This window comes from Telopea speciosissima, chromosome 3 (assembly GCF_018873765.1).
Source record: "Telopea speciosissima isolate NSW1024214 ecotype Mountain lineage chromosome 3, Tspe_v1, whole genome shotgun sequence".
Lineage (NCBI taxonomy): Eukaryota > Viridiplantae > Streptophyta > Magnoliopsida > Proteales > Proteaceae > Telopea > Telopea speciosissima.
The window spans coordinates 22,952,316-22,977,403 of NC_057918.1; the positions used below are offsets into that span (position 1 = coordinate 22,952,316).

At 46.9% G+C, this 25,088-nt stretch overlaps 2 protein-coding genes across 2 annotated transcripts; both read left to right on the forward strand.

Moving 5' to 3' along the window:
* The first annotated feature begins 1,013 nt into the window (after positions 1–1,013).
* Positions 1,014–2,004, forward strand: LOC122654981. Its single transcript, XM_043849235.1, has one exon. The coding sequence runs from the start codon at positions 1,027–1,029 to the stop codon at positions 2,002–2,004; it is 978 nt and encodes a 325-aa protein (XP_043705170.1). The 5' UTR covers positions 1,014–1,026.
* A 22,218-nt stretch (positions 2,005–24,222) lies between these two features.
* LOC122653572 (peptidyl-tRNA hydrolase, mitochondrial-like) lies at positions 24,223–25,088 on the forward strand. The gene has a single exon (XM_043847443.1). It carries the CDS (start codon positions 24,306–24,308, stop codon positions 24,957–24,959), a length of 654 nt encoding a protein of 217 aa, XP_043703378.1. The 5' UTR covers positions 24,223–24,305; the 3' UTR covers positions 24,960–25,088.

Genomic DNA, 25,088 nt, shown 5'->3' on the forward strand with positions numbered 1-25,088 from the left:
ATTAAAAAATGGCAAGAGATCGTTGCCTAGTCGCATGGCCTACATCATAAGAGAGAGAGAGAGAGAGAGGATGGATTTTTCTTCTTCTTGCCATAATTGTTTTGTTTTTTATTTTTTTTGGTAAAACTTAATTATATAAACTGGTAACCTGTATAATTAGTGTACATATTGGAATGAAAAACTTATTTAATTCAATTATAGGTTTTTCTAATTACTTTAATTATATCAAAGGTCATTAGTGAATGATCCTAATCATACGGTTTGAAGACTGCCAGCATGGAATGCGCCACCCACACAATCAAGCAAGTTCCTTCGCTCATTATTTATTTACCCAAATAAGATATTATAAAAATTTTCTTTTTCTTTCTTGAACAAAGGTCACTTTTTTTTCCCTTCCTGTTACTTGTCCCGTGGGACTTAAATAAGTGCCCTCTTGTGGTTTTTCGCCAAAAAAAAAAAAAATGGGACCCTCAATAATTCCCCAAACTTGAGGAGTTAATGTGTCCCTCAGTTTAACAAGAAGACCAAATAAAATGAGACTGGATGATGTTTTTGTACAAGTACCATCCAAGGCCCTTCAGGACCACTCACATGGAATTCACTCGATCCTCCTATGAATCCCATAGTAGATTCTATGTAAGTGGTCTTGGAGGGCTTTCGAAGGTATTTGTACAAAGACATGATCCACGCTCAAATGAATAGGCCGGGAAAACAATGCCAACACTCAGATATATTAAAAGCAAAAAAGATTAAAAAATGAAAGGAAAAATTTCTGCCTTTAACAATAATAATAATTTTCAAAGTTCTTTCCTGGAAAAATAATAATAATTATAATATATTTCTAAGTTCTTTCTTCTACGTTACAATCTTAGGATGCTTATAGAACAACTACCACAACACATACCCTTTAATTTCAAATTCCCCCGAAGAACAGCAATATAATTAACAGAGGAAAAAAGAAGTATAAGAAGCATTAGAAGATTAACAAGAGATTAAACCTTCTTCTTCTTCTTCCTCTCTTATTTGATGAGAATGGGTTCAGAGATCTCCCAACTGATCCAACACAAAAAAGCTGTAATTTCCGAGAAGAAAATTCTTGCTGATCTCCAACAGAAAGCAGGCAATTCATTCCCTGGTTCAGATTACCATTCTCCTGATAGAAAGAATTGGATGTCAAGTCTTGACCCTCAAAAAATCCAAATAAACGAAATCATTTGGCCAGGAACCCATGATTCAGGAACCAACAACATTGGCATTCCATTCATCTCTCGTCCCTTTGCTCAGTGCCAATCCTTATCCATCTACGAACAACTCGTAATGGGAACCCGTGTCTTTGACATCCGAGTTCAAGAGAATCGGCGAGTCTGCCATGGAATTCTCCTAACTTATTCCATTGAAATAGTCCTCAACGACATCAAGAAGTTCCTCTCTGAGACTACATCAGAGATTGTAATTCTCGAGATACGCACGGAGTTCGGCCATCAAGATCCACCCGAATTTGACAAGTACTTAGTTGATCAACTCAACGAGTTCTTGATCTACCAGGATGACCAGGTGTTTGAGAAGACGGTGGCGGAGGTGCTGCCCAAGCGGGTTATTTGTGTTTGGAAACCAAGCAAATCACCTCCACCCAAGTCCGGTGATCCACTGTGGAGCTCAGCTTACTTGAAGGATAACTGGATTAACACTGATTTGCCATGGACTAAATTCCAAAGCAATATGAAGTATTTGAGTGATCAACCACCGGCTTTAAAAAGAAATTTCTTTTATAGGGTTGAGAACACAGTAACACCGCAAGTCAATAACCCTCCAATTGTATGTGTCAAGCCAGTTACGTCGAGGATTCATCCCTATGGAAGGCTTTTCATTTCTCAATGCTTCAGTAATGGTTATGAAGATCGATTACAAATCTTGTCGGAGGATTTTATCGATGAAGATTTCATTGACGCCTGCATTGGACTTACTCGTGCCAAGATTGAGGGGAAGGCTAGAATGTTTTATTAGGATTATACATGCAATTCAGATCGTCTACGGCACAACTGCCCGTAGTGGTCTGTGCGGTGGAGACTGGGCCGCACGCACAATGATCGCCTTACCCCCCACTTAGACAAGGCGTTTGATCAAGGGTAAAACGGTCATTGTACGTGCGGCTTAGTCTGTGCCACACAGGCTGCTACGGACAACGCGCCATAGAGGATTTGGATCCTCATGCATGCATCTCATGTTCCATGCTTTCTCTCTCTTTTTCTTTGTAAAGTATTAATAATTAGGGTAGTTATTTTATCCATGTGAGTTATTTTGTATCATATGATTAAATGTGAATTATTTTGTATCATATTTATTGGTTGAGAGGAAGGGATTAGGGTAAGCATGTTTTGTATCAGTTCCGTTTGGAAGAAGCATGTAATATGCAATCTTTATCCTTTTCTTTATAAAACCACCCTTCTAAGGATTTCTTTTACGCTTCATTTGTTTGAACCAAAAAACCCACCCGGAAGTAAAATAAAATAAAATAGAAAAAAATATTTTTTCATTTGGTATAAAATCATGGGCCCACCTTAGAACTTGAAGTTTATCCTTTTTAGTTTTTCTTTTCTTTTAATTCCCTTGAAATAAAGAAAATCACAAGACAAATCTAAATCATCCATTCTCATTTTAATCTAAATATTGTCGGTTCCTATTCATAATCGAGAGAGTGAACGATAATGTGTAGAATATGTATACATACATGGGAATACAAAAGAGTATTTGATTGAATTAGACTTTTTAAAATTTGACACGTTGTAAGCTTATACCAAGTCTTCTCTATCCAATTATCAGAAAGAAATGGACATATCATTTGTTCATACACTAATAGATTTTTATGATAATAATTAATAATAATAATAATTTGCTTTTTAAATACTAAAAAAGCCAAACCTTCGCATAAATTGCCAGAATATAAAGATGCCATTGACTTAGCAAATCATTAAATAAATAAACAAAATTCCACAATTTGGGAACTGCCCTAGCCCGCCCAGAGCCCGGGGCTAAGATATCTGGCCCTGAGGACGAGTTAGGGTTGAAAATTTTTTACCCTGAGTTAGGGTCGGGTCGGGTCAAAGTTGAGGCCTCGGGCTAAGCCCGGGCCAGCCCAACCCGACCCTGTTTTAAGTGATATTGTAAAATATATATTGATATACTATATGATGAGGCATAAAACACCCTACCTCTCAGAGGCTGCCACGTGGCCGACCCGACCTCGGTCCGAGAACCGAGTTGGGCCGAGCGGGAAATTGGGCCGACCCCATCTCCGATAAGTCACGACAAAGCCTGGTTTGAGCGAGTGGCCGGTGGGCGAGGCCGAGATTATACGGTCGGCCATAGACTCCTAGCCGAGCTCGCGGCCGAGACCTCCTCCGGGCCGACCTCCATTGCCGACCCCACGGGCCGACCTCGTAGGCCGAGCCCTCCTCCATTGAGGCTCTCATAGCACCCCACCGAGGATCTCGGCCACGTCGGCACATCCCGAGAATCATGGGATAAGGACCGAGCCACGATCCCAGCGCAACACGGAATCACACTCTACATGGACTCTTACCTTAATAAGAGTCCGACCTCAAAAATAACTCTCCACTCCGCTCCACGCGAGAGAACCTTCCGAAAGAAGGACTCCCACCATACTAGGACTCTTCCAACCGTCTCATCTCCTCCTTACTCTATAAATACCCGGTATGGAGCACTATTCCTCATCGGCTTTGTACTAGGCGATTCTGTTGTCGCGTTGGAGACCTGACTTGAGCATCGGAGAGTCCTAGGCCGGAGCCACACCGGCCCTCTTGCGCTCATTGCTTGGTTTTTGCAGGTTCATCCACGGGCGAACCAAGTACGGAGGTTTTCACACGCAATGATTTGGCGCCGTGCGTGGGAGCGACATCGGCAAGCATCGTCGTTTACGCCAATTCCCGAACAATAATAATGGTGCATACGAGGTCGAGGCAGCATGGCTCTACTTCCCGCAGAGGAGCCGCAACCCGTTGTGCCGACGAGACGATCACCGCCCCGAAGCCTCTCGGCGGGGATAAAGAAGACCCCTAGGGCGGGTGGTGCGCAGCCATCACGGGCACCATTCCCCCTCCGAAGGCGGGAATGGGGAGGTGCACTAACCACGCCCGCGGCTGGCCGGAGTGCGAGGCCGAGCCAAGTTTGGACCGGAATGTCCTACCTGCACCGCCACCCTTGCCGGAGAGTTTGGACCCGAAGCCCGGCAAATAATCGGCGAGTTATGGATTTGCAGCTGAGATGCTCCACACCAACGAGATCTGCGCGCCTTCATGAACCCGGATGGCCGGAGGCGGGCGATGGGCCGGCCGTTGGCGCGCCCCTCAACTGCGGTTCTGTTGAAAGAAACTGCGGCAAAATGGCGGCCGGCGTAGGCCGAGCCGAGTCGGGCTGCGTCCTCGCACCCGTCTCATCGAAGACTCCACCTCCGCGCCCGAGAGGCGCTCGGCGAGGTGAACAAGAACATCGCCAAAGCCCGCGAAGCAGGCGGGAAATTGAACCGGCCGGCTCGGTAGCGGAGGAGGTCGGTATTTTCTGGACGGATCGGAGAGGATGAAGCCAGGAGATTCGAGAACAAGGAAAAGACCCAATTGAAAGGCGCGCGCCGAGATAAGGAGAAGGATCGCGTCATACTCCCCGGGGTCGAGCTCACCTCCCGAGAAGAGCAAGGGGAGCCCAGGGGTCCAACTTCCAAGAAGAAAAAGAACAAGGAAGGGTGGTGAGGACCGAGCCTGACCGGAATGGCCGACTACAGCGGGATGCCGATTCTATCGGCCCGGGCCGAGGAGCCGGTTGGCCGAGCACGAAACCTAGGCTGGAGAAGCGGCTACGAGACTTGGCGGCGAGTGGAGGGGTTGAAAAGCAGGCGACCCGGACGCCTACTCTTTGGTCGGGCGTCACCCTTATCCTCCCGAGATCATGGCCGCGCCGCTACCACGATTTCAAACCTCCCCGTTCGACCGGTATGACGGGACGAGACCGAACGATCACATCAACTACTTTAATGCGATGATGACCATGTGCGGAGGCCGAGATCGTTTCTTGCCGAGCCTTCCCTGCATCCCTCAAAGGCGCGGCGACCTCATGGTTTTCCTGGTTGCCGCCGAATTCCATAAAAGCTTCGCTCAACTCTGTCGAGCCTTTGTCGCGCTTCGAGTAGTATGAAACATAAGAAGACCACGGTCAACCTCCTCGGCGTGAAGCAAAGGCCGACGAGTCGATCCGAGCATTCGTCTCCGCTTCAACAAGGAATCCTTAGATATCAAGGATTTGGATGAGGCCACGGCCCATACGGCTATGAGCAACGGATTGGCCGACATGGACCTTATCAAGGACTTGGCCCAGCCGACAAGAAACCTGGCCGAGCTCTTTGAGAGGTGCAACGAGTTCGCAAATATGGTCGAGGTCCTCCAAGCCGGAAGGGCAACGAAGGTCGCACACAAGAAAAGGCCGACAACAGACGACAAGAAGAAGACAAAAGGCCAGGACGGATCGCCGAGCCGAGTCGGATCGAGCTCGGGCCCCGACTACACGCCATTGAATGCATCTCGCAAGGAGATCTTGATGCAAATACAAGATGGGGTACATCCAGTCGACCCACCGATGCAAGCGGGGTCACCTCGGAATCCCAACAAATATTGCCAATTCCACAAGGACATCGGTCACGACACGAAGATTGTTATCGGCTGAAAAGAGAAATCGAAAGAGCTGATGAAAGCGGGCCACTTGAAGCGATATGTCAAAGGAGGCCGAGAAGATCGTGGAGGTGGCGGCACGATGACCGAGATCAAAGAAGAGCGAGGCTAGGGCCGAAAAGCAGCGAGTTGAAAGAGATGATGACAAGGTCAGTCGAGAAGAAGGAGGGACGGGGTCGGGCCGAGCAATGACAAGGAGCCCCCATATACACTATCCTCGGAGGGCCGGGCAAGAGAGTACTCGAAAGGCTAAGGCAAGCGCTCGCTTCGTCGGAGTAGCGAGAGGCCCGCCAAGAAACTCAAGCCGCGGTGATGATCTCCTTCACGGAAGCTGACCTCGAAGGTATAAGTTTACCTCATGACGATGCTTTAGTGGTGCGGTAGAAATTGCGAAACAGACCCGTACCGTGTATTAGTCGATGGCGCATCGTGGACCTTATGTCCTGAGCGTACGGACAATTGGCCGACGACGAGCGCTTAAGCCCGAAGGCACCTCGCTTCACGGGTTCTCGGGAGCGCGCGACCATCAAGGGCTCGATCGATCTACTAGTCACAATTGGGCAAGCTCGTGCGGCGACGATCCAAGTCAAATTCATGGTGAGTACGGTCGGTAGTGGCTTTCAACGCCATACTCGGCCGTCCTTTATTGACCGCCCTCAAGCCATCATCTCCCGACTCACTTGAAGATGAAGTTCCCCACCAAGAACGGTGTCGGCGAGGTCGAGGAGACCAAAAGAAGGCACGAGTGCTACGCTACTTTCGTCAAGCAAAACAAGGGTAATGTTCGAGGAATGGCCATGTGCGTCGTACATCTCCCGAAGATCAGCGGGATGAGCTTATCGAGAGAAGAGAGGCGACCGTGGAAGACCTGACCCCACTTCATCTCGGCGAAGATGACCCAGCCAAGGTGGTCCGGCTCGGATCACTACTAAATGAAGATCAAAGGAGGCGGCTCGAGTTTTCTTAAGAGCGAACGCCGATGTCGCCGCGGTCGACGTGACATGTCGAGCATACCCGGACATATAGTGAGCACCGACTCCATGTGGATCCGGGTCGAAAACCAATCCGACAGAAGAGAAGGAACTACACACTTGATCGACAAAGCGCAATCAAAGAAGAGGTGGAGAAGCTTCACCGATCGGGATTCATCAAGAAGAGAAAATCCCGACCTGGTTGGCTAACGTCGTCATGGTCCCTAAACCGAGCGGGAAGTGGAGAATGTGTGTCGACTACACCCAGCCTCAACAAGGCTGCCCAAAAGATGAGTACCCACTACCTCGGATCGACCTCTTGATCGCGCCCACAGTCACGAGATCTTGAGTTTCATGGGCGCGTACTCGGCTACAACCAAATCATGATGCATGAGGAGGGCGAGTCGTACCACGGCCTTCCAGGCCGACCAAGAAATTTACGCTACAAGGTCATGCCGTTCGGATTGAAGAACGCAGCGGAAGCGACATACAGCGCCTCGTGAACTATATATTCCCGCCAGTCGGAAAGAACATGGAAGTCTCGTGGACGACATGTTGGTGAAAAGTTTGAAGGTGAGCACCACTTGGTGACTGGAAGAAGCCTTCGGCGTATTAAGGAAGAACCGGATGAAGCTGAATCCGCCAAGTGTGCATTCGGGCGTAACCTCGGGAAAGTTCCTCGGCTTCATGGTCTCTATCGGAGGCATCGAAGCCAATCCGGCAAAAATCGAGCCATCCAAGAGATGAGTCCTCCAAGGACGTCAGAGAAGTACAAAGGCTAAACGGACGTGTGGCGGCGTTAGCGAGATTCATGTCGAGATCGGGCGGCAAGTGCCTACCGTTCTTTAAGGCCCTAAAGAATATACGGAACCCAAAAGATTTTATCTGGTCATCCGAATGCCAAGAAGCTTTTGAAGAGGTGAAGAAATATTTGGAGAACCGCTTCTTCTCGGCCGAGCTGAACCAGAAAGAGGAGCTTCAAGTCTACTTAGCCGCCACTCCCGTGGCGGTCGGTGCGGTGTTGATCGAGGAAGAGAGTCGAACTCAAAGGCCGATATACTATATCAATACGTACTTGTTGATCTTGAGACAAGGTACTCCGGGTTCAAGAAAGTAGCATTCGCTCTAATCACGGCTACAAGGAAACTAAGGCTGTCTTCCAGCTCATCCGATCGTGAATGCCGACCGACCAGCCACTCAAAAAGATATTACACAAACCCGGCGTTTGGGACGGCTGATTTCTGGGCGGTTGAGCTAAGTGAATACGATATAAGCTTATCGGCCAGGGCGGCGATAAAAGGACAAGCCCTGGCCGACTTCATTGCGAATGCACGGGGCGAACATGAGGTTGGAAAAGAAAAGACGATCGAGGAGGTCGGGGCTACGGCCGACCCGATTTGGACCATGAATGTTGACGGCTCAAGCAATTCGGAGGAAGCGGGGCCGGCCTAATACTTGTAAGCCCCGAAGGCTTTACGGTCCAATATGCCCTAAGGTTCAAGTTTCCGCCTCAAACAACGAGGTGAGTATGAAGCCCTTCTATTTGGACTTCGAGTCAACAAAGCTATGGGCATAAAGCGGTTGAAGGTGCGAGGAGACTCCCAACTCGTGGTCAACCAGGTCAACGGAGACTACGAGGCAAAAGACGAAAGGATGATAGCATGCAGGTCAGGCCGAGATCGATCTCCGAGCTTGAACACTTTGAGATGACTCGAATACCGAGAAAAGAGAATGCGCGGCGGACTCCTTATCGAGGTTGGCGAGGCCGACCTCAATATCCGAGCCGGTCGGTATACATAGAAATATTGGAGAAGCCATCCTTACAAGAAGAAAGCATAAAGCACATTGAAGAGGATGGGCCGACCTGGTTGGACCCCATTGTCAACTACTTGGAGAATGACTGCTCCCGGGAGGCAGAGGGCGAAGCAAGGAAGGTCAAGATCCGATCTTTCAAGTACTCAATGATCGGCGGAGTACTCTACAAAGGGCAATCTCGGCCCCTCTTCTCCGATGTCTAGGACCGAAGGGGCCGAGTATGCATTAAGCCGAGGTGCATGAGGGAATATGCGGGAGTCACATGGGGCCGAGCTCTTGCATACAAGATACTTCGGCAAGGATTCTATTGGCCAAGAATGCAAGAAGAGGCCATGAAATACGTGAAGACGTGTGAGAAGTGCCAACTGTTCGCGCCAATCCCAAGCCGACCAGCAACAAAATTAACCTCAATGCGAGCCCAATCCCATTCACTATGTGGGAATGGACATTCTCGGAGATTTCACCGGCATCGGAAAACGAGAAAATACGTAGTAGTGGCGATCGATTACTTCACCAAGTGGGTCGAGACCGAGCCCCTTGCCACCATCGAGAAGAACATGGAAAAATTTTTCCGAGATAAGGTCATCTACCGGTTCGGGCTACGAAAGTTCTCATCACCGATAATGGCGCGCAATTCAACAACCGGCATTCCGAGAAGTGCGAGCACTTCCACATTGACTTTCGACCCATCTCGGTAGCTCATCCACAAGCAAATGGACAAGTAGAAGTGTCCAACTGAACATTACTTGCCGGCATTAAGAGGAGGTTGGATGAGGCCAAGGGGAGATGGGTGGAAGAACTCCCAAGCGTCCTATGGGCAAATCGGACGATGTAAGAACTCCAAACGGGAGAGTCCATTTCGCCTCGCTTATGGGACCAAGCCCTCGCACGGTTGAAGTTATGGCTTCATCATACCGAGTGCTCAACTTCGATGAGAAGACCTATGAAGATGGGTGAGAGCCAATCCGGACTTCCTCGATGAAGTCGAGAAAATGCCCTACTCAAACGCGGCGTACCAGCGAAGACGGCAAGCTACTATGATTCAAGAGTCAAGAGCGGCATTTTCGTCAAGGGGACCTTGTTCTCGAGAAAACTCAGCGCATCCGCCGAGGCAACAAGGAAAATTAGCACCAAATTGGGAAGGCCATACATAGTCTCCAAGCAAATTCGCCTGGCACATATCGCTTCATGGACTCAGGGGGCAGAAGGTCCGAGACCTTGGAACTCGGAAAATTTGAAAAAGTTTTTCAATAATTGAGCATGCCTGTATTCGGCTTGATTCCGACATTTGATTCAATAAAGTCTTTTCTCCAACACTCAACGTATTGGCAAGCTCCCAAGTCGAAATTGTAAGACCGGTCCTCATAGACCAGGCCGACATCAAAGACCGACCCTCATAGGTCGGCAGCCAAGTCATAAGACCGTCCTCATGGAGCCAGGCCGACATCAAAGACCGACCCTCATAGGTCGAGCCAAGTCATAAGACCGGTCCTCATAGACCAGGCCGACATCAAAGATCGACCCTCATAGGTCGACGGCCAAGCCATAAGACCGGTCCTCATAGACCAGGCCGACATCAAAGACCGACCCTCATAGGTCGGCAGCCGAAGTCGTAAGACCTGTCCACATAGACATGGCCGACCTCTTAAGGGCCGACATCCCTATTTGGCCGAGCCTAACAAAGTACAAAAACCAAGCCAAGGCATTAGGCTCGGCCAAGAAGGATATTCGGCCACGCGTCCGCTTATATGATAGCCTCTCCAATCGGATGAAGGGAAAGCGAATTAACCAACCAAAGCGAAGATCACATTGACCTCCGGGCATTGCATGGCCGAAACCGCCGACAACGTTGGGCATGGATAAAAAGAGCGAGTTCCTAAGCTCGGTTAGTGAAACGACTTCGGCACTTGGCCACAAACAAAATAGAATACGCTAAGGAAAAGAATCTTTGAGGGCGCCGAGTTCAAATACTTAGACAAATTCGGCAAAAATAAGTTGTTTTATTCATTGTAAGCCGTGATCGGCACGGTTACAAAAGGGCAGCTCGGCCCACACACACAAATAAAAAAAAAAATTACATCTCCGTCTCCTCGGCATGGGACTTGGAGGCGCCCTAAGCGTCCACGGTATTGGGCTCGCGCGGGTCTTGGGGTCCAACTCCCAGAGGAAGACGTCGGCGGAGCAGTGCCTCAAGGGGTGAGCTTGGGTGACCTCGGCTCCCTCCTCATCTCCCATCTCCCCGCAAAAGTAGTCGCATCATCGTCAAGCGGGAGAGATTGAGATCGAGGGTCTGCGCCTTGATCTCGGCCAAAAGCTCGGCTCGGCACTGCTTCAAAACCTTCGGCGAAGGAGGCTTCCGATCTCATGGCGAGATATCGGCGTACTCTCCGATTGGAGATAGTCGGCCATGCCGCGCTCGAGCCGTGGCCAGATCTTCCTTGGCCTTCTCCTTCACCTCGGCGAGCCGAGCCCTGCGAGCTCCGGACCTTTCTCTCTGCTGACCACCTCGGCTGAGAGCTCTCCACTTCGGCCTCGGAGTGGTGAGCTTCTCTTGGGTCTCCTGACGCCTCGAAGCGCATCCTGGGCGTCCGATAAGCCTTCTTGCACCTTTGGACGTCAAGGAATAGTTCTCGGTCAGAGCCGCTCAAGCGGAGCATGGTCTCCTTGCTTTGGCGAACCCCTACAAAAAAGCATGAGAACAAAAATCGGGATAAACTACACACATCGGATCATATGCAAGAGCCGACGGAAACTTACCATATTGAAGTCTTGAAATAGGGTGGAGAGGAGCTCAGGCTCGGACGGAGCCTCGAGCTTCTCCTTGTCGGCCGGGAGCCGACCTGCATCCAGCCATTCCTTGGCGTGAGCGGCCGCGTCAAGGCCGAGTCCCGGGGAAGAGGTGCCGGTCGGCCTCACGGGACGTTGTTGGCCAAGCCCTCCCGAGGATGTATCGGGAGATGTTGGTGGGAGAAGCCACGGCGAAAGGCTGCCACTCGTCGGGTTTACTGAGAGCTTTTGGCGTTTGATGTCTCTCGGCGGGCTCCTCTCGCCTTTTCCCTTTCCCCTTCCTCGGAGACCCGGCTTGACCCGTGTTCTTCTCGGCCTCCGGATCGACCACCGCGTCCGATGGTCCCGGCATCACCCCTTGCCCTTGGAGGCCTTGGAGGACTCCCCCAAGGTCTCTTCTCGGCATTCTTCTTCTTCCTATCCGCGATAATCTCGGCCTTGAGCCGGTGTCCATTGGAGGAATTTGGCCGACCACCGCAAGAGAAACCGAAAACATAAAAACAAGTCAGAAAAGGAAAAGAAAACTAAGTAAAGGGGTGGCTCGGACAAGTGAGATAAGCTCGGCAAGGATTCCTACCAGGGTCATATGCCAACTCGAAGAAACCCCTCGTCACGAAGTGGAGAACATCGAAGGGCGGACGGCTGAGAATCAGGTCGAGCGAGGTCATCTCGTTCTCGGTCGAGGGTAGTACTCTATTGACATAGTTCAGATTCATCTCCTTCCACTCGGTTCGGAGAGGGCTGTTGGGAATGGAAGCAAAAGAAAAACGGGGCTTCCAATACTTGTTGAAGGTCGGCGTGCGACCGAGAATTGTGACCGCCTAGAGCCGCACTCTTCACGATCGGCGGCGAGTAATACCACCCCTTCTCGGGAGACTTCTTGGGAAGAAGAGCGAGAGAAAAGCGCCACGCTCGCACCTCGGCCCATCTCGTAGAATAGGGCGTAGAAGCCGTACACGGCCAGCCAAGAGTTCGGCACGGTGACCAGAGAGACAGTGGAAGTGGTCCAAGATCGGTCCACCAGTGAGAGGAGGCCGAAATGCATACTTGAAGGGCGTCTCGTACAGAGCCACCTCGCCGGGCACGATGAAGCGAGGCCATCTCCCGGGATTAGGAACTCGGAGCTGAATGTCCTCGGGGATGGCGTGGGTCGTCCTCGGATAGTCGAGGTCGGCCTCCGTGATCGTGCTCGAAGCAGTGCCGACATCTTGCCTTCCTCGGGCTCGGGCGTCGGTAGGCAGAGCTTCTGAGCCAACCCCCATCTCGGACGAATCTCCCTCACTTGATTCCTCATCGGATGAGGGACGACCCGGAGTTCTCGGCCGGTCTGCGGGCGTGGATTGGGCCGCGTGGTCAAACTCCATGGGTAACGGGGGCTCGGCCACCTCGGCCGACGAAGCTCCACTACATCGGGCTCGTCGAGGTCGAGCCCAACAGTCTATGGTGGGAGAGCGAGTGGGAGTTCTCGGCTCGGACTAGCGCCCTCTGCCATACTGGCGGCGATTCGCCCATAGGACTACTACCAAGCGACATCGGGCGGAGAAGACTTACCGGTTGAAGAAGAGCGGCGGGAACAAAACGATGGCCGAGTCGATCACGAACGAAGCTTCGCCGAGTCGATCACGAGCAAGCAAACGACGAGATCTACTGAGTTGACGGTTCCAAACTTGCCGAGAAGTCAATAACTTAAAGCAATGAAGAATGAATTGTTATACCCGCACCCGGTACCCTAATATTTTTCTTTCTTTTATCCTTGTGACGTGTAGAGGTCTTGCCATGTATGCGGTGAGCTGTTCACAATGGTGGTCAAACCAAGCTACAAGATTGTTAACCGACACGGGTTTGCGGTCGAGGAAAGATTCCTCAATCGGGAGTGGGGAAAATTCATCGACGGTGACTTCATCGACTACCCTCCAAGTACCAGTCCCAAGAGTGAGGAGTATCGGGCACACCCGTATCGCCCTACTTAGACACTTCACTTGGTGACGAACTTAGCGTCGCGGTGGGAAAACTCTTTGGGATCACGAGGTTGCACCTTGACGTGACGGGTAAGTGGTTGACCAAATTTTTGTTGTGTGTTCTTGCCCCCTCAAAGCCCTCGAAGTGTGGCCCAAAGGCCCGACCCTTATGGTGGGAACCACCTTCCTACTCGCATCGGATGCAAGGTTCTGGCTGCCTCCGACCTTGCATCCAATGCTGCGACAAGGACCCTTGTGAGTGAGACCACGTGGCTAAGGTGCTATTGGTACCCTGCCATGTTTGACCCTACCCAAATAGACCCTAGGGTGCACTTATGAGGCCTTATCCTTATAGACCATTAATAGTGGTTTTCTATAAGAGAGAGGTGGGTAGGACTATTCATTAGTCTTGGCTCATTTCTACCTAACCTAACCTAACCGTGCTTGAGAAGGGAGTTATGAGGAGAGAGGGCTAGCAAGGAGAAGGAAGGAAAGAAGAAGAAGGAAACGGCTGCTGAGTTTGGAGCTTTAAAGAGGGCACCTCGAGTGTACCTCAAACCAGGTGAGCCAAGTGCCCTTTTCCCCCTTTTTCTCTCCTCCCCTTGCTCGTTTGAGCTTGGGTGGTTCGTTGGTTGCAGCCCCAAGTTGGGGTTTTTTCCTTTGAAACCCAAAGGGGTAGCTTGAACCATGTTTGGTTTCCCCTTGTAGGATGCTATCCTACTTTCCCTACATCCCTTGGGATCTCCAAGCTAGGTCTCTCGACCTAAGGTTCCAACCACCTAGGAACCCCAAATCGGACTCGGAGTTGTTGGCTCCTTTAAACCCCCTTAGATCTTTAGGTGTTGGGTGTTTCTAAGACCCAAATAGACTCCAAGACACCCCCTCCCTAGTCCCTTGAGGCTTAGAGAACCAAATGGGACAACCCGGGCTTTTAAGACCTTGAAATCGCACTTGGGTTGCATCGGAGGCAAGTCTGTGTGCCTCCGATGTTGCCTCCGATGTGGTGCGAGCTGCGAGAAGGGTCGGAGGCAAGGTCGGAGGCAAGCTCTTGAGTCGAGCGTTGCCTCAGACATGGTTTTCAAGGCCTATGGCTTATGCAAACTGCGGGGCTTTTCATTGAGGCCTCTCCTACACTCTCTCATACTCTTATTCACTTTCGTGGCGCCAACACTTGTGCTGGGGGTGATCTCGTGCGGGAATCGTTACACTTAATCAAATTCCTAATTCAAGTAAACGGTGAGTGGGTTTGGGTATTGTTTGAGCTTGTTTACTATTGTTTATTCATGCATTTATGAATTATATTATGACATTATCATTCAAGCATGATTGCATACTTGCATTTATTCTTATTTGATGATGATAATTGATTAGGATGATATGGACTGTGTTGGGTTACGAGTGCGGGAAATCTGGCACCGGAACCCCGAATTACGTGGAATTGTATATTGCATCTCATTCTTGTCTGTATGCGCCGTGTTGTGGTACCGGGTGTTAGATGGAATGGGACGTTGACACACCCGGATGTACCTCTCAACACGATAGGATTCATGTAGTATATCGTGGTTAGGCTCGATTCCTATGCTACGACCCTTACCAACGGGGGTTTAGGTGTTGGGTAGCGAGCACCTTTGCTGTGGAGAGTTAGAGAGGCCATGCCGGGTAGTAATGGTTATCGGGGTCTGCCTGCGGGTGGTGATGACTACGACCGCGCGGGCTCCATGGTAATAATTGAGGTTGCATTGTGGTGAGAATGGAAGGATCCACAGTGTCTTCCCGAATTATTGCGGTAGCATATACCCATTGACTTAGCATTGTGTGTTAGGTGGTAAATGAATTAGTAATGGCATGCATCATGGACTATTTGTGATTGTGTGATTGTGCATCCCCTTTTCTCTCTCTGGCTCGGTGGAGCTAACCCCTCTTGTGCACACCTTTTTAGGTGAGGCTACAGGAGATGCTTATTTTGCAGGACTCGAGGTTCAGGCCTCGGAGTACGATGATATCGGTATAGAGGACCACGAGGCCGTGGACCGAGGAGCACGGTGATGGGTGTCCTTGTGACGGCGCCTACGGGTCGTATTGATACATGGGACGTGTTCCCTTCTTTTGTCTTTTGGGGCGTGCCTTGTATAAACATTTATTGCTATACTTGTTTTGGGGTAGTTATGCTATGGTCATTCGGGATATCCATCCAAACTATTTATGTATCTTTTAACCGTATGAACATGAGGTAATTACTACAAACGCTTCCGCTTATTTTATGATCGTTGGAAATGGAATATTCCTTGCCTTTTGTACTCGAATCTTATGGTATGTTCTTTTAGACTAAGGCGTGCGTTGGGACACGCAAATCGTGATTACGGTAGTCTTATGGGACGACACGTGTCGTCCTAGTCACCCCTTTATCATTAGTTTATTCCTCAAACGGGATGGGGGCGTGACAGAATAGTTAGGAGTCGCCTATTTATAATCCTTGGGTTTTACTGATCCAACGGCCGACGAGCTCGGCATGATCCAACGGCCCGGATCAAAGGGCGTTTGAATTCCCGAGCCACCATAATGACTCTGCGAGGTGGCACGGACACCCAACCGTCGGATCGTGCAACGTCAAATCTGCGCAATAAATAATCTCGCCCAACCGCAAGAATCTTCCATACAAGCGCCAGGAAACTTCACTCATCAACGCCGAGCCGACACCGATGAGTGGGGGGCTGTGATGAGGCATAAAACACCCCACCTATCGGAGGCGCCACGTGGCCGACCCGACCTCGATCAGAACCGAGTTGGGCCGAGCGGAAATTGGGCCGACCCCATCTCCGATAAGTCACCCGACAAAGCCTGGTTTGAGCGAGTGGCCGGTGGCCGAGGCCGAGATTATACGGGTCAGCCATAGACTCCTAGCCGAGCTCGCGGCCAAGACCTCCTCCGGGCCGACCTCCATTGCCGACCCCACGGGCCGACCTCGTAGGCCGAGCCCTCCTCCATTGAGGCTCTCATAGCACCCCACCGGGGATCTCCAGGGCCACGTCGGACATCCGAGAATCATGGGATAAGGACCGAGCCACGATCCCAGCGCAACACGGAATCACACTCTACATGGACTCTTACCTTAATAAGAGTCCGACCCAAAAATAACTCTCCACTCCGCTCCACGCGAGAGAACCTTCCGAAAGAAGGACTCCTACCATACTAGGACTCTTCCAACCGTCTCATCTCCTCCTTACTCTATAAATACCCAGGTATGGAACACTATTCCTCATCTGGCTTTTTACTAGGCAGTTATGCTGTCGCGTTGGAGACCTGACTTGAGCATCGGAGAGTCCTAGGCCGGAGCCACACCGGCCCTCTTGCGCTCATTGCTTGGTTTTTGCAGGTTCATCCACGGGCGAACCAAGTACCGGAGGTTTTCACACGCAACACTATATATATTGGTAAATTTAAATATCACTCACATTTTGTTGTATAATATATCATAGGATAATTTACACGTATTTCTCCTGAGGCAAGACTTAATTACAGATTCACCCGTGAGTTTTGAGAATTTATGCGTACCTCCCTTGCTTTCCAAAATAATTCATAAATAAAACCCACTACTAAGAAAGTTAGATTCAAAAATTTGTTAGAGTTCTTAAAAAAAAAAAACCGAAAAACTGAAAATTTGGGAACAGTTGCAAATATGGAATCTTAATTATGAATAGTTTTGGGGTCGCAATTTCTATTAGTATCATAACACAAGTAAGTCTGTAGGTAGTACCACAGACTAATGCTCTTCTATTGGTATGTTTCTTAAATAGTATGTCAACCTGAAAATTGAAAATGAAATGGCCACGTCCAGTAAGGTCATAGTGAAACACCTTGTGAATTAATTCATAAATTGCCTGAAGACAAAAAAATGACCCAGGATTGCTAGTGAATTTGGCAAGTAAACAGATATATATCAGAGGATCAGGACATCCCATTTAATTCTCCACCTTCAACATTATTTCATCCGAAAATTGGCAATGTGAGATGATTTTTTTTACCATTCATTCAGTGGTTTCATTTATTAGGACACTAAATATTTTTTCTCGGGAACATCTAATAGACATAATAATTAAATACAGGCTGGAATCATTGGATTAAGATGATTTGTATCCTAGACTAAGAAATGTACCATTGATGGCCTCCCAAAACTCATTGAAATAGAACACAGTGCAGTGGTCACTCTCAACATTTCTTCATTTAATTTACCTGTGCTCGATTTTTCTGTTTTAATCTGTGAAGGAGAGAGAGAGAGAGACGTTGAACAGCTCAAGGGTGGGGCAAAGTTACAAAACATGGGGGAACTGATTCAAGAACTCATCTTCCCCAAACCCTAAACGATTTGGGGAAGATGAGTTGCAGGTTTTTTTTTTTTTTTTTTCCTCAGATAAGGTCATTTTGGTTATTTTACCCTATCCAAGGGGTAGAATGGTCCATCGAAGTTCAAAAATTGGGATCCATTATAACATAACGTCTCTGTCTAACGGCAAGGACTATAGTGGTATTTAGTTTGGAAAGCAGGGGTGCACGTGGAATTAGTGAAAGTTCAAGGGGGCAACTGTAAATTTGGCCATTTTTAGGGGACATTTGGAAATAACTCTTTTTTTTTAGGAAGGGGGGATTTCGGAATTTTTATCACCTCCAATTCGCTGCCCGCTCCAATTCTTTCCAATCCTTCACATAGGAGCAGAAATGACCACCCTACCCCACCTTGGGCAGTGTGTTCGAGCAGGGGATAAGTGGTCATTTTCCGCTCCTATGTGAGGGAATTGGAGGGAATTGGAGTAGGCAACAATTGGAGGTGATAATGATTCGGGATTTCGGGGGATCAGGATCATCCCGAGCAAGGTGTTCGAGGAGGGGTAAGGCGGTCATTGCCCCGCGCCTCATTAGGATGCTCCTATGATTGCTACGATCAGGCAAGCCCGTAGATGATCCAAATTCGATTTGGGGAAAGATTCGGATCTTCTACGGCCTCCATAGTAGCGGCCATCGTCCGGCCCTGCTTTCTGTACAGGACACGTGTGAAGCTGTGTATCTAACGGCTACTTTTGAAATTTTCAAATTTTGAGGGTCACAAGCGGTTGAAGCCGGCAAACCAAGCCGGACCGGTCAGACAAACCAAAACTGACCTGGCCCAGCTCGGTTTGCACCAACAAAACCCTATTCTTCCAGAAACCCTGGTTTCTTCTTCCTCTCGCTTTGTGCGTAGCAGAAATCAGCTCTGCTTGGTCCTTCTCTTCTTCCTCTGGCGAACCTCGAACCTCTCTTCTTCTTCCCGCTTTGTGTGTTGCAGAAATCTGCTCTCTTCTTCCTCTGACGAAATACCCAGATCTGCATCTGGGAACGATTTGAGTAGCAGAGCTCCAAACCCTTCTTGGTTCAAGCATCTGGGAAACGACAATGTAAGTTTTCATTTTTTTATTTTGACAGATTTACAGTTCTCTCTGTGTTATCTCTCTTTCTCTCTGTTTGTGTGTGTGTGTAAATGTGAGGGTTTTGCCACATATTCCGGTTCTCTCTCTCTTTCTCTCACACAAACTCGATCTCTCTCTCTGTTTGTGTGTGTGTGTAAATGTGAGGGTCTGTTCTGTGTTTTTTGCATATTCCGGTTATCTCTCTCTCTCTCTCTCTGTTAATGATAGTTTCTTGTTGACATCTTGTGAGGTGTTCCAAATTTGAAATTTAAGTTCTATCAAACCCTACAACTTGAGTTTTATTGTGATAAGTGAACCAACAGAGGCATTGCAAATTCTTAGCTCCCCCCCACCCTTCTTCTCTTTAATCCTCTGGATATATTTATTACTCTTCTTAAACCTTGTAATGTCCATCATATTTTAAAGAATTGTTGAGTATGGTTACATGGATCCTTGAAACACTTGCTATTTGTATATGTACGTTTGTAGCTCACAGTTTTCTACTCTCGAAATAATGCTGGTACATTGGGATTGGCTTAGTGGATTTCTCTCTCTCTCTCTCTCTCAATATGGAGTAGTTCTATTTTACTGTGAATCTAAACCTATCAGTGCTGGCAACGCGTTGGTGTTCTAGTTCTTTATTTCTGAATTTTGTTATCTAGTCTACCATACTCTGTTTCTATTCCAGTTTCTATATTCTGGATATGTTTACCTTGACTTCAAATGTTTTTATGAGTCTTATTTATCTGTACCCCTCCTCATGTTGAATGTTTTCAAATCCCATCAAATCTAGAATCCTTTACTATTGTGATATCTTGAAAACTTCAGTTTGGTCTCTGATTTCAAGGGTTAATTTCAGATTGTTATTCCCCTACTACTGCTGAATTTCTCCTACTGTTTTATCCATGATTAGTTGTTTCATATTACTTAACCCTATCAACTAATTCTGCAACATTGGATTTTAGAACATGAATCCTAATCTCAACTGAATTCTGTCATATTACAGAATCTACCCATCTGATTCTGATCTGATAGTTTGCTTTAGTCATACATATTTGAGCTTAAAACCCATATTGGTCAAACAATGATGCTTCTTTTGTTCTCCATCCCCTATTTCCATGTTTATGTAGATAGGTGAGTCTTTAGCTCAAACGAAAGAGCACCTGGGTTTGTTCCTAGGCGATGATGGTTCGAGTCCATCAAGATTCATACAAACATTTTTCCTCTCTACCTTTTTATCTAGAATTTGTTAAAATTAAGATTGAAGACTAGAAAAGCCAATTACTGAATGGGAGTTGAATGCAGAGATCTGTGTCATTGTGAGAACACAAAGGAGAAAATCACATGTGCCACACTAGATCTAAGATTGCAAAACGGAAGTATTAAACGGATTTAACATGCATACAAGGAAAAAATTGAAACAAAAGACTGACAAATGAAAACGAAGGAGTGAAATAGCAAGCATTAATGGATAAACATTAGAGTAACTGAAAACGCGAACGCCTCATTCCAGGAGTTCTTCTTAAGCATGAATGAGGGAGGAGTTGAAGACGAAACCGAGGAAAGCATGAGATTCAGCTGCAACGGATGTTGACTATCTGCAGTGCTCAAGGAGTGGGTGAGACGAGGAGGGTGGGGTGTTGTGGTGGGGTTGGGTTGCAGTGGAGCGGTAGGGGCAGGTGGGGTTGGGTTGCATTAGGGAGTGTGGGTCTAATGGGGTTGCAGAAGAAGGAGGGACGATGATGTGGGTCCCATTAGGAGCCCGCTTGATAACCTTACGAGAAACAGTTTCTGGTGTTTTTTCATTCTGAGAAACGGAAAAACACCCAAAAACCGCTTGATAACGAAGTGTTTTTTGTGAGTGTTTTTGGAAACATATATCAAAATTTATGTTCCCTGGAAGACTTTTGACAGAACAGAACATGTATACATGTTTTGTTGTTTTTGGGCTGAAAAATACAATAGTGTGCTCGATAAAAACACCACTCTTCATGTTACACACCCGTCTCCTCACACTGGACGGTTTGGGAGGAAGCTGTGCAACGCCTCTTCTTCAACTTGCAACTCAACCTTGGAGGTAAGTTCTAACCCTTATGGAAACCCTCTCTTTCTCTCACTCTACCTCTTCTCTCTATCTCTCACTCGCTCTCTCCATGGATGAGATCTGGTTCAGGGAAACCTTAAGAACCACGGCTTCAAATGAGGAGCTCTTTGTCTCCCTCCAAATCCTCTCACTGCAACGGGTAATGCCTTTTAAATTGGAAAGCAAATTAATCCTCTTTCTTTCTTTCTAACTGCATTCGTTAATGGCGTCTACACTTCTCCTCTTGAACCTTCCCTTCTTCTCCCACCATCGTAATGGCAAAAACCTCATCTTCAGACAGACCTCAAGCTTTACCCATTCAAAATCCATAAGAAGTTCTAAGTTCGTTATACCCAAGACGAAAAGCCCTAAAATTTCCCTATATTCCTTTCGCTTATCAAATAAGATTCTCGTAGGAACCTCTGAGAATCCAGTCTCTGATGAGCTTCTAGTCGGTGAGGATTCAGCTGTGTTCGATGTCGGCAGCCAAAAGATCTCTTCTTGGCTTTACTTTGCTGGAATCTTAGGAGTTGTTCTCTTTGTCCTTGATGTGGTTTGGTTGGATTCGTCTATGGGTATAGAAAGGCATTCATTGATGCTGTTGAAAGCCTTTCGGAGAGTCACGAGGTGTGATTTTCTTAATTTCTCCTGTAGTAAAAACCAGTATTGAATCTAGTCTGTCACCATACTTACATTAGTAGTACCGTGCTGGATTAATTTTTCTCTTTCTGGGTTTTATAAGGATCCTTTTGCATTAATCTGATTTTTTTTCCTGAAAGAAGCTTTGTTCTATGCATTATTTGTGTGAGTTTGTTTCTAAAAACTTTCCTTCAATGCTTTTTTTTTTCAGGGAGGGGGTTTGTTGCATATAATATAATATTAATTGGATGGGGAAAAAAAGTAGAAAGGGGGAAGGAATTCACCAATAAACCTGTTAGAATATGTTCATCCGCATTATGTACATCCTCAATATCTTTAACAGTTGACCACAGATTTGTACTCAATAATTACTGGCAGTACTCTTCATTTAATTGCAATACACTTACTAGTTACTGCTTAAGCATACAACCTCACTAGCAGCATACTGTAATCACTTGATAACAAGCTCCACAGCACAGACAGGTATAATTCCGCAGAAGCCATATACAATTGTATGTGATTGATTCTACATGGTTTAACAGCTACTGCAGTGCTACCAAAGAGAATAGGAAGACCTTCAGATACTACTCAACTCAGCTCAAATAATCAACTCACCCTTTTCCCAACCGGGAAGAGCTTCACATAACACAAGCCTTAATATGCGCAACATACTCCAACAATCTGGGATTTGATAATTAAAGTAACAAGGGAACTAAAGCATCCATCAAGTTGGTACAAGTAAGGAGAACCAGAACTGATTTGACTCCTTATACATGATCAGAACCAGAAATCATTCTGGTTATTGTTGAAACAGTATTCCAAAAAGAATATAATAGCAAAACTTGATTAGGATCAATGCTCACAACCACTCTAGTACCCTGTGATGAATAAGATAAGAGAAGAATAGAGAAGGTTTGACACTGATGGAAAATCCAAGGTGGCCAAATTGGGAAGACACTGTGAGAAGAATAGAGAAGGTTTGTCTTCTGGAAACGTTTCCAGAACAGGTTTACCAAGCGGGTCAAAAGCGGTTTCTCAGCACAGAAACGGAAAAATCTGTTCTGCTGTTTCTCAGCACAGTTTCAGCACAGAAACAGCAGTAAGGTTATCAAGCAGGCACTAGGTTAATTATAACCTGATTTAGGTATCTCAAATACAATATGTGAAACATTAGGTACTTTAGCTACAATATATCAAAACATTAGGTACACTAAGTGCCATATATCCTAAAAAATGAAAACAAAAAAAATCCAACACACTCGTGGAGTCCATGGGGGTTGGGGGCTATCTCTTGCCGCTGCAACCCTTGATCTCTATTACACGGGATCACTCTTCTCTCTTCTGAGGTGAAAAAGGGGGCAAAACTCAAAAGGGTGTGGATTTTGGTCTTAGTTTTCGGATCTTCTACTAATGCATGCCAATATTCTCAGGTTGTCTATCAGTTACGAACATTTCAACCACGCAAGCTGGTAGCAGTGGTACCCTCTCAAGTGTGGGATACTATCTTCCTGCCGTTGGCTCAGGTAACCCTTGTCGCTGTTCTCCTTCTATGTGTGCATTATGTTCACTGGCTATATGGTCAGTCCCTCTACTTTGGAGAATCACTGTTTGCCCTTCTGTTTCTTCGGATCAATCTATTTAAGCATGGCAGATCAGTTTCATCTCCGGATTTTCATCCTCTTAAATGCACTTTTTATCTTCTCAAGTGTTGGGTAGAGGTTGGATTCTTAAAACATACTTGAGAGGATAACTTTGCTCTTTGCTTCATTTAAGTTTTCCAGTCTATCGCTGTGAGTTTTGAGTCGTTTTTTTTTTTAGTTTCCCCTCCCACGAGGGGTTTCGACCTTCAGGTAAGTAGATCTAGGTTTCTCTCTGTTTTTTCTTAGTTTAGTTTCGATCGTCGCTTGTTCTCTAGATCTCCTTTTGTCTGCTGGAGTTTTTTTTTTTTTTTTTTTTTTTGTTTGAATCTGCTCTAATCTGGCTGGCGTCTTTTTCGACCGAGATTCCTATCTTAGGTGCTAGGCTCTTTGCTCTTTTTCCTCTCCGCAGGGGTGCGCCACACATCCTTTGGATTCTAATACATATTAACTAATTGCTTGTGTTTGATTGTGTGTATAACATGCTTTCTGGTTAATTATATAGAAAAGGGAATGCATTTTTGTTTTGATGAAACATTTTTCCATATTGGAAGGTAAAAGAATATTGTTAACCTTTCTCTGCAACTGAAATATTATTAAAGCGATATTAAGCCTACAATGATAAAAAGATGTATAATGACTACTTTTACAAAAAGATATATATACCTTGAGTGACTAAATTTGTTTTGCCAAATGTTGTCTCTACCCCCATTTGTTAGGATATCATCTTAAAAGTGCATTATTTTTCTTGTTAGAAAATTGTGGATGGTGCAAGAAAACCTTCCATCATTTGAGCTGCAGAAATATGAGATGGTTGTTTCACTTTCATCATGTGGATCTGCCCATGTACTTCCATGTGGTAGGTAGTGAAAAAGGGGTATGCATCACTAGGCATAGTGAAGTGTAGTTTTATCCAATTATTTATGTGACCATTTGTTTATAGAAGGATCATAGTTTTATTTTATTTCTAATGCTGAATTGGAGTGTAACAAATGCAGGGAGTCATACATTATTAGACCTCTGGCAGCCAGTAGCCACCACTTGCACTACGAGCGCATTATTGTCTTAAGTTGAGTTGAGTTGAGTTGTTAAAAATAGACAGGCGCCATCATAGTATCATCCGACCAAATCTAAGCCGTGCCCCAATGTTAGTGGCAATGGTAATTCAAAGTTCAAACGGTCTGGTTTCTGTGAGAGGAGAAAAGAGGTTGATATGAGAGATCATGAGAAGAATAGAAGAAGATGCTTGGAAAGGTTTCAAGGCGTTGGTTTTGCACTGCTTCTCCTCGACCATGGCTCTTTATCGGCCTAGGGAACCCTGGTGAGAAATACCAAGGAACAAGGCACAATGTAGGGTTTGAGATGATCGATGCGTTTGCAGAATCACAAGGTATTTTGATGGATAAGGTTCAGTGCAAAGCCCTCTTTGGACAAGGTTACGTTGGCAATGTGCCGGTTCTCCTTGCAAAGCCGCAGACATACATGAATTTGAGTGGTGAATCCACTGGACCACTTGCAGCATATTTTAAGCTACCACTGAATCGTGTGATGGTGTGTTTGGATGACATGGATTTGCCCTGTGGAGTGCTTCGTCTACAACCCAATGGAGGACATGGAAGTCATAATGGGCTGAAGAGTGTAATCTATCATTTTCGAGGGAATAGGGAGTTTGGTCGGCTAAGAATTGGTATCGGAAGACCTCCAGGGCAAATGGATCCCAAGGCTTTTTTGCTCCAAAAATCAAATGCAGGGGCCCGTTCACGAATTGACACTGCTTTGCAAGAAGGGGTTGATGCATTGAAGCTCCTCTTATCCAAAGGTTTTACGGAGAGTGCTAGATGCTTCAACAGAGAGCAGAAATACAAGCATATAAGGCTGCAGACATTGCCAGGTTGAAATGCAAGTTTTTAGGAATCATTTATTTGATTATATTAAGTGATTCGCTTGAATGATGTTGAAAGCTGCAAGCATCTTCACACAGGTTCTGGAGAGCACACACTTCAAGCGACGAAAATAAAAGAAAAA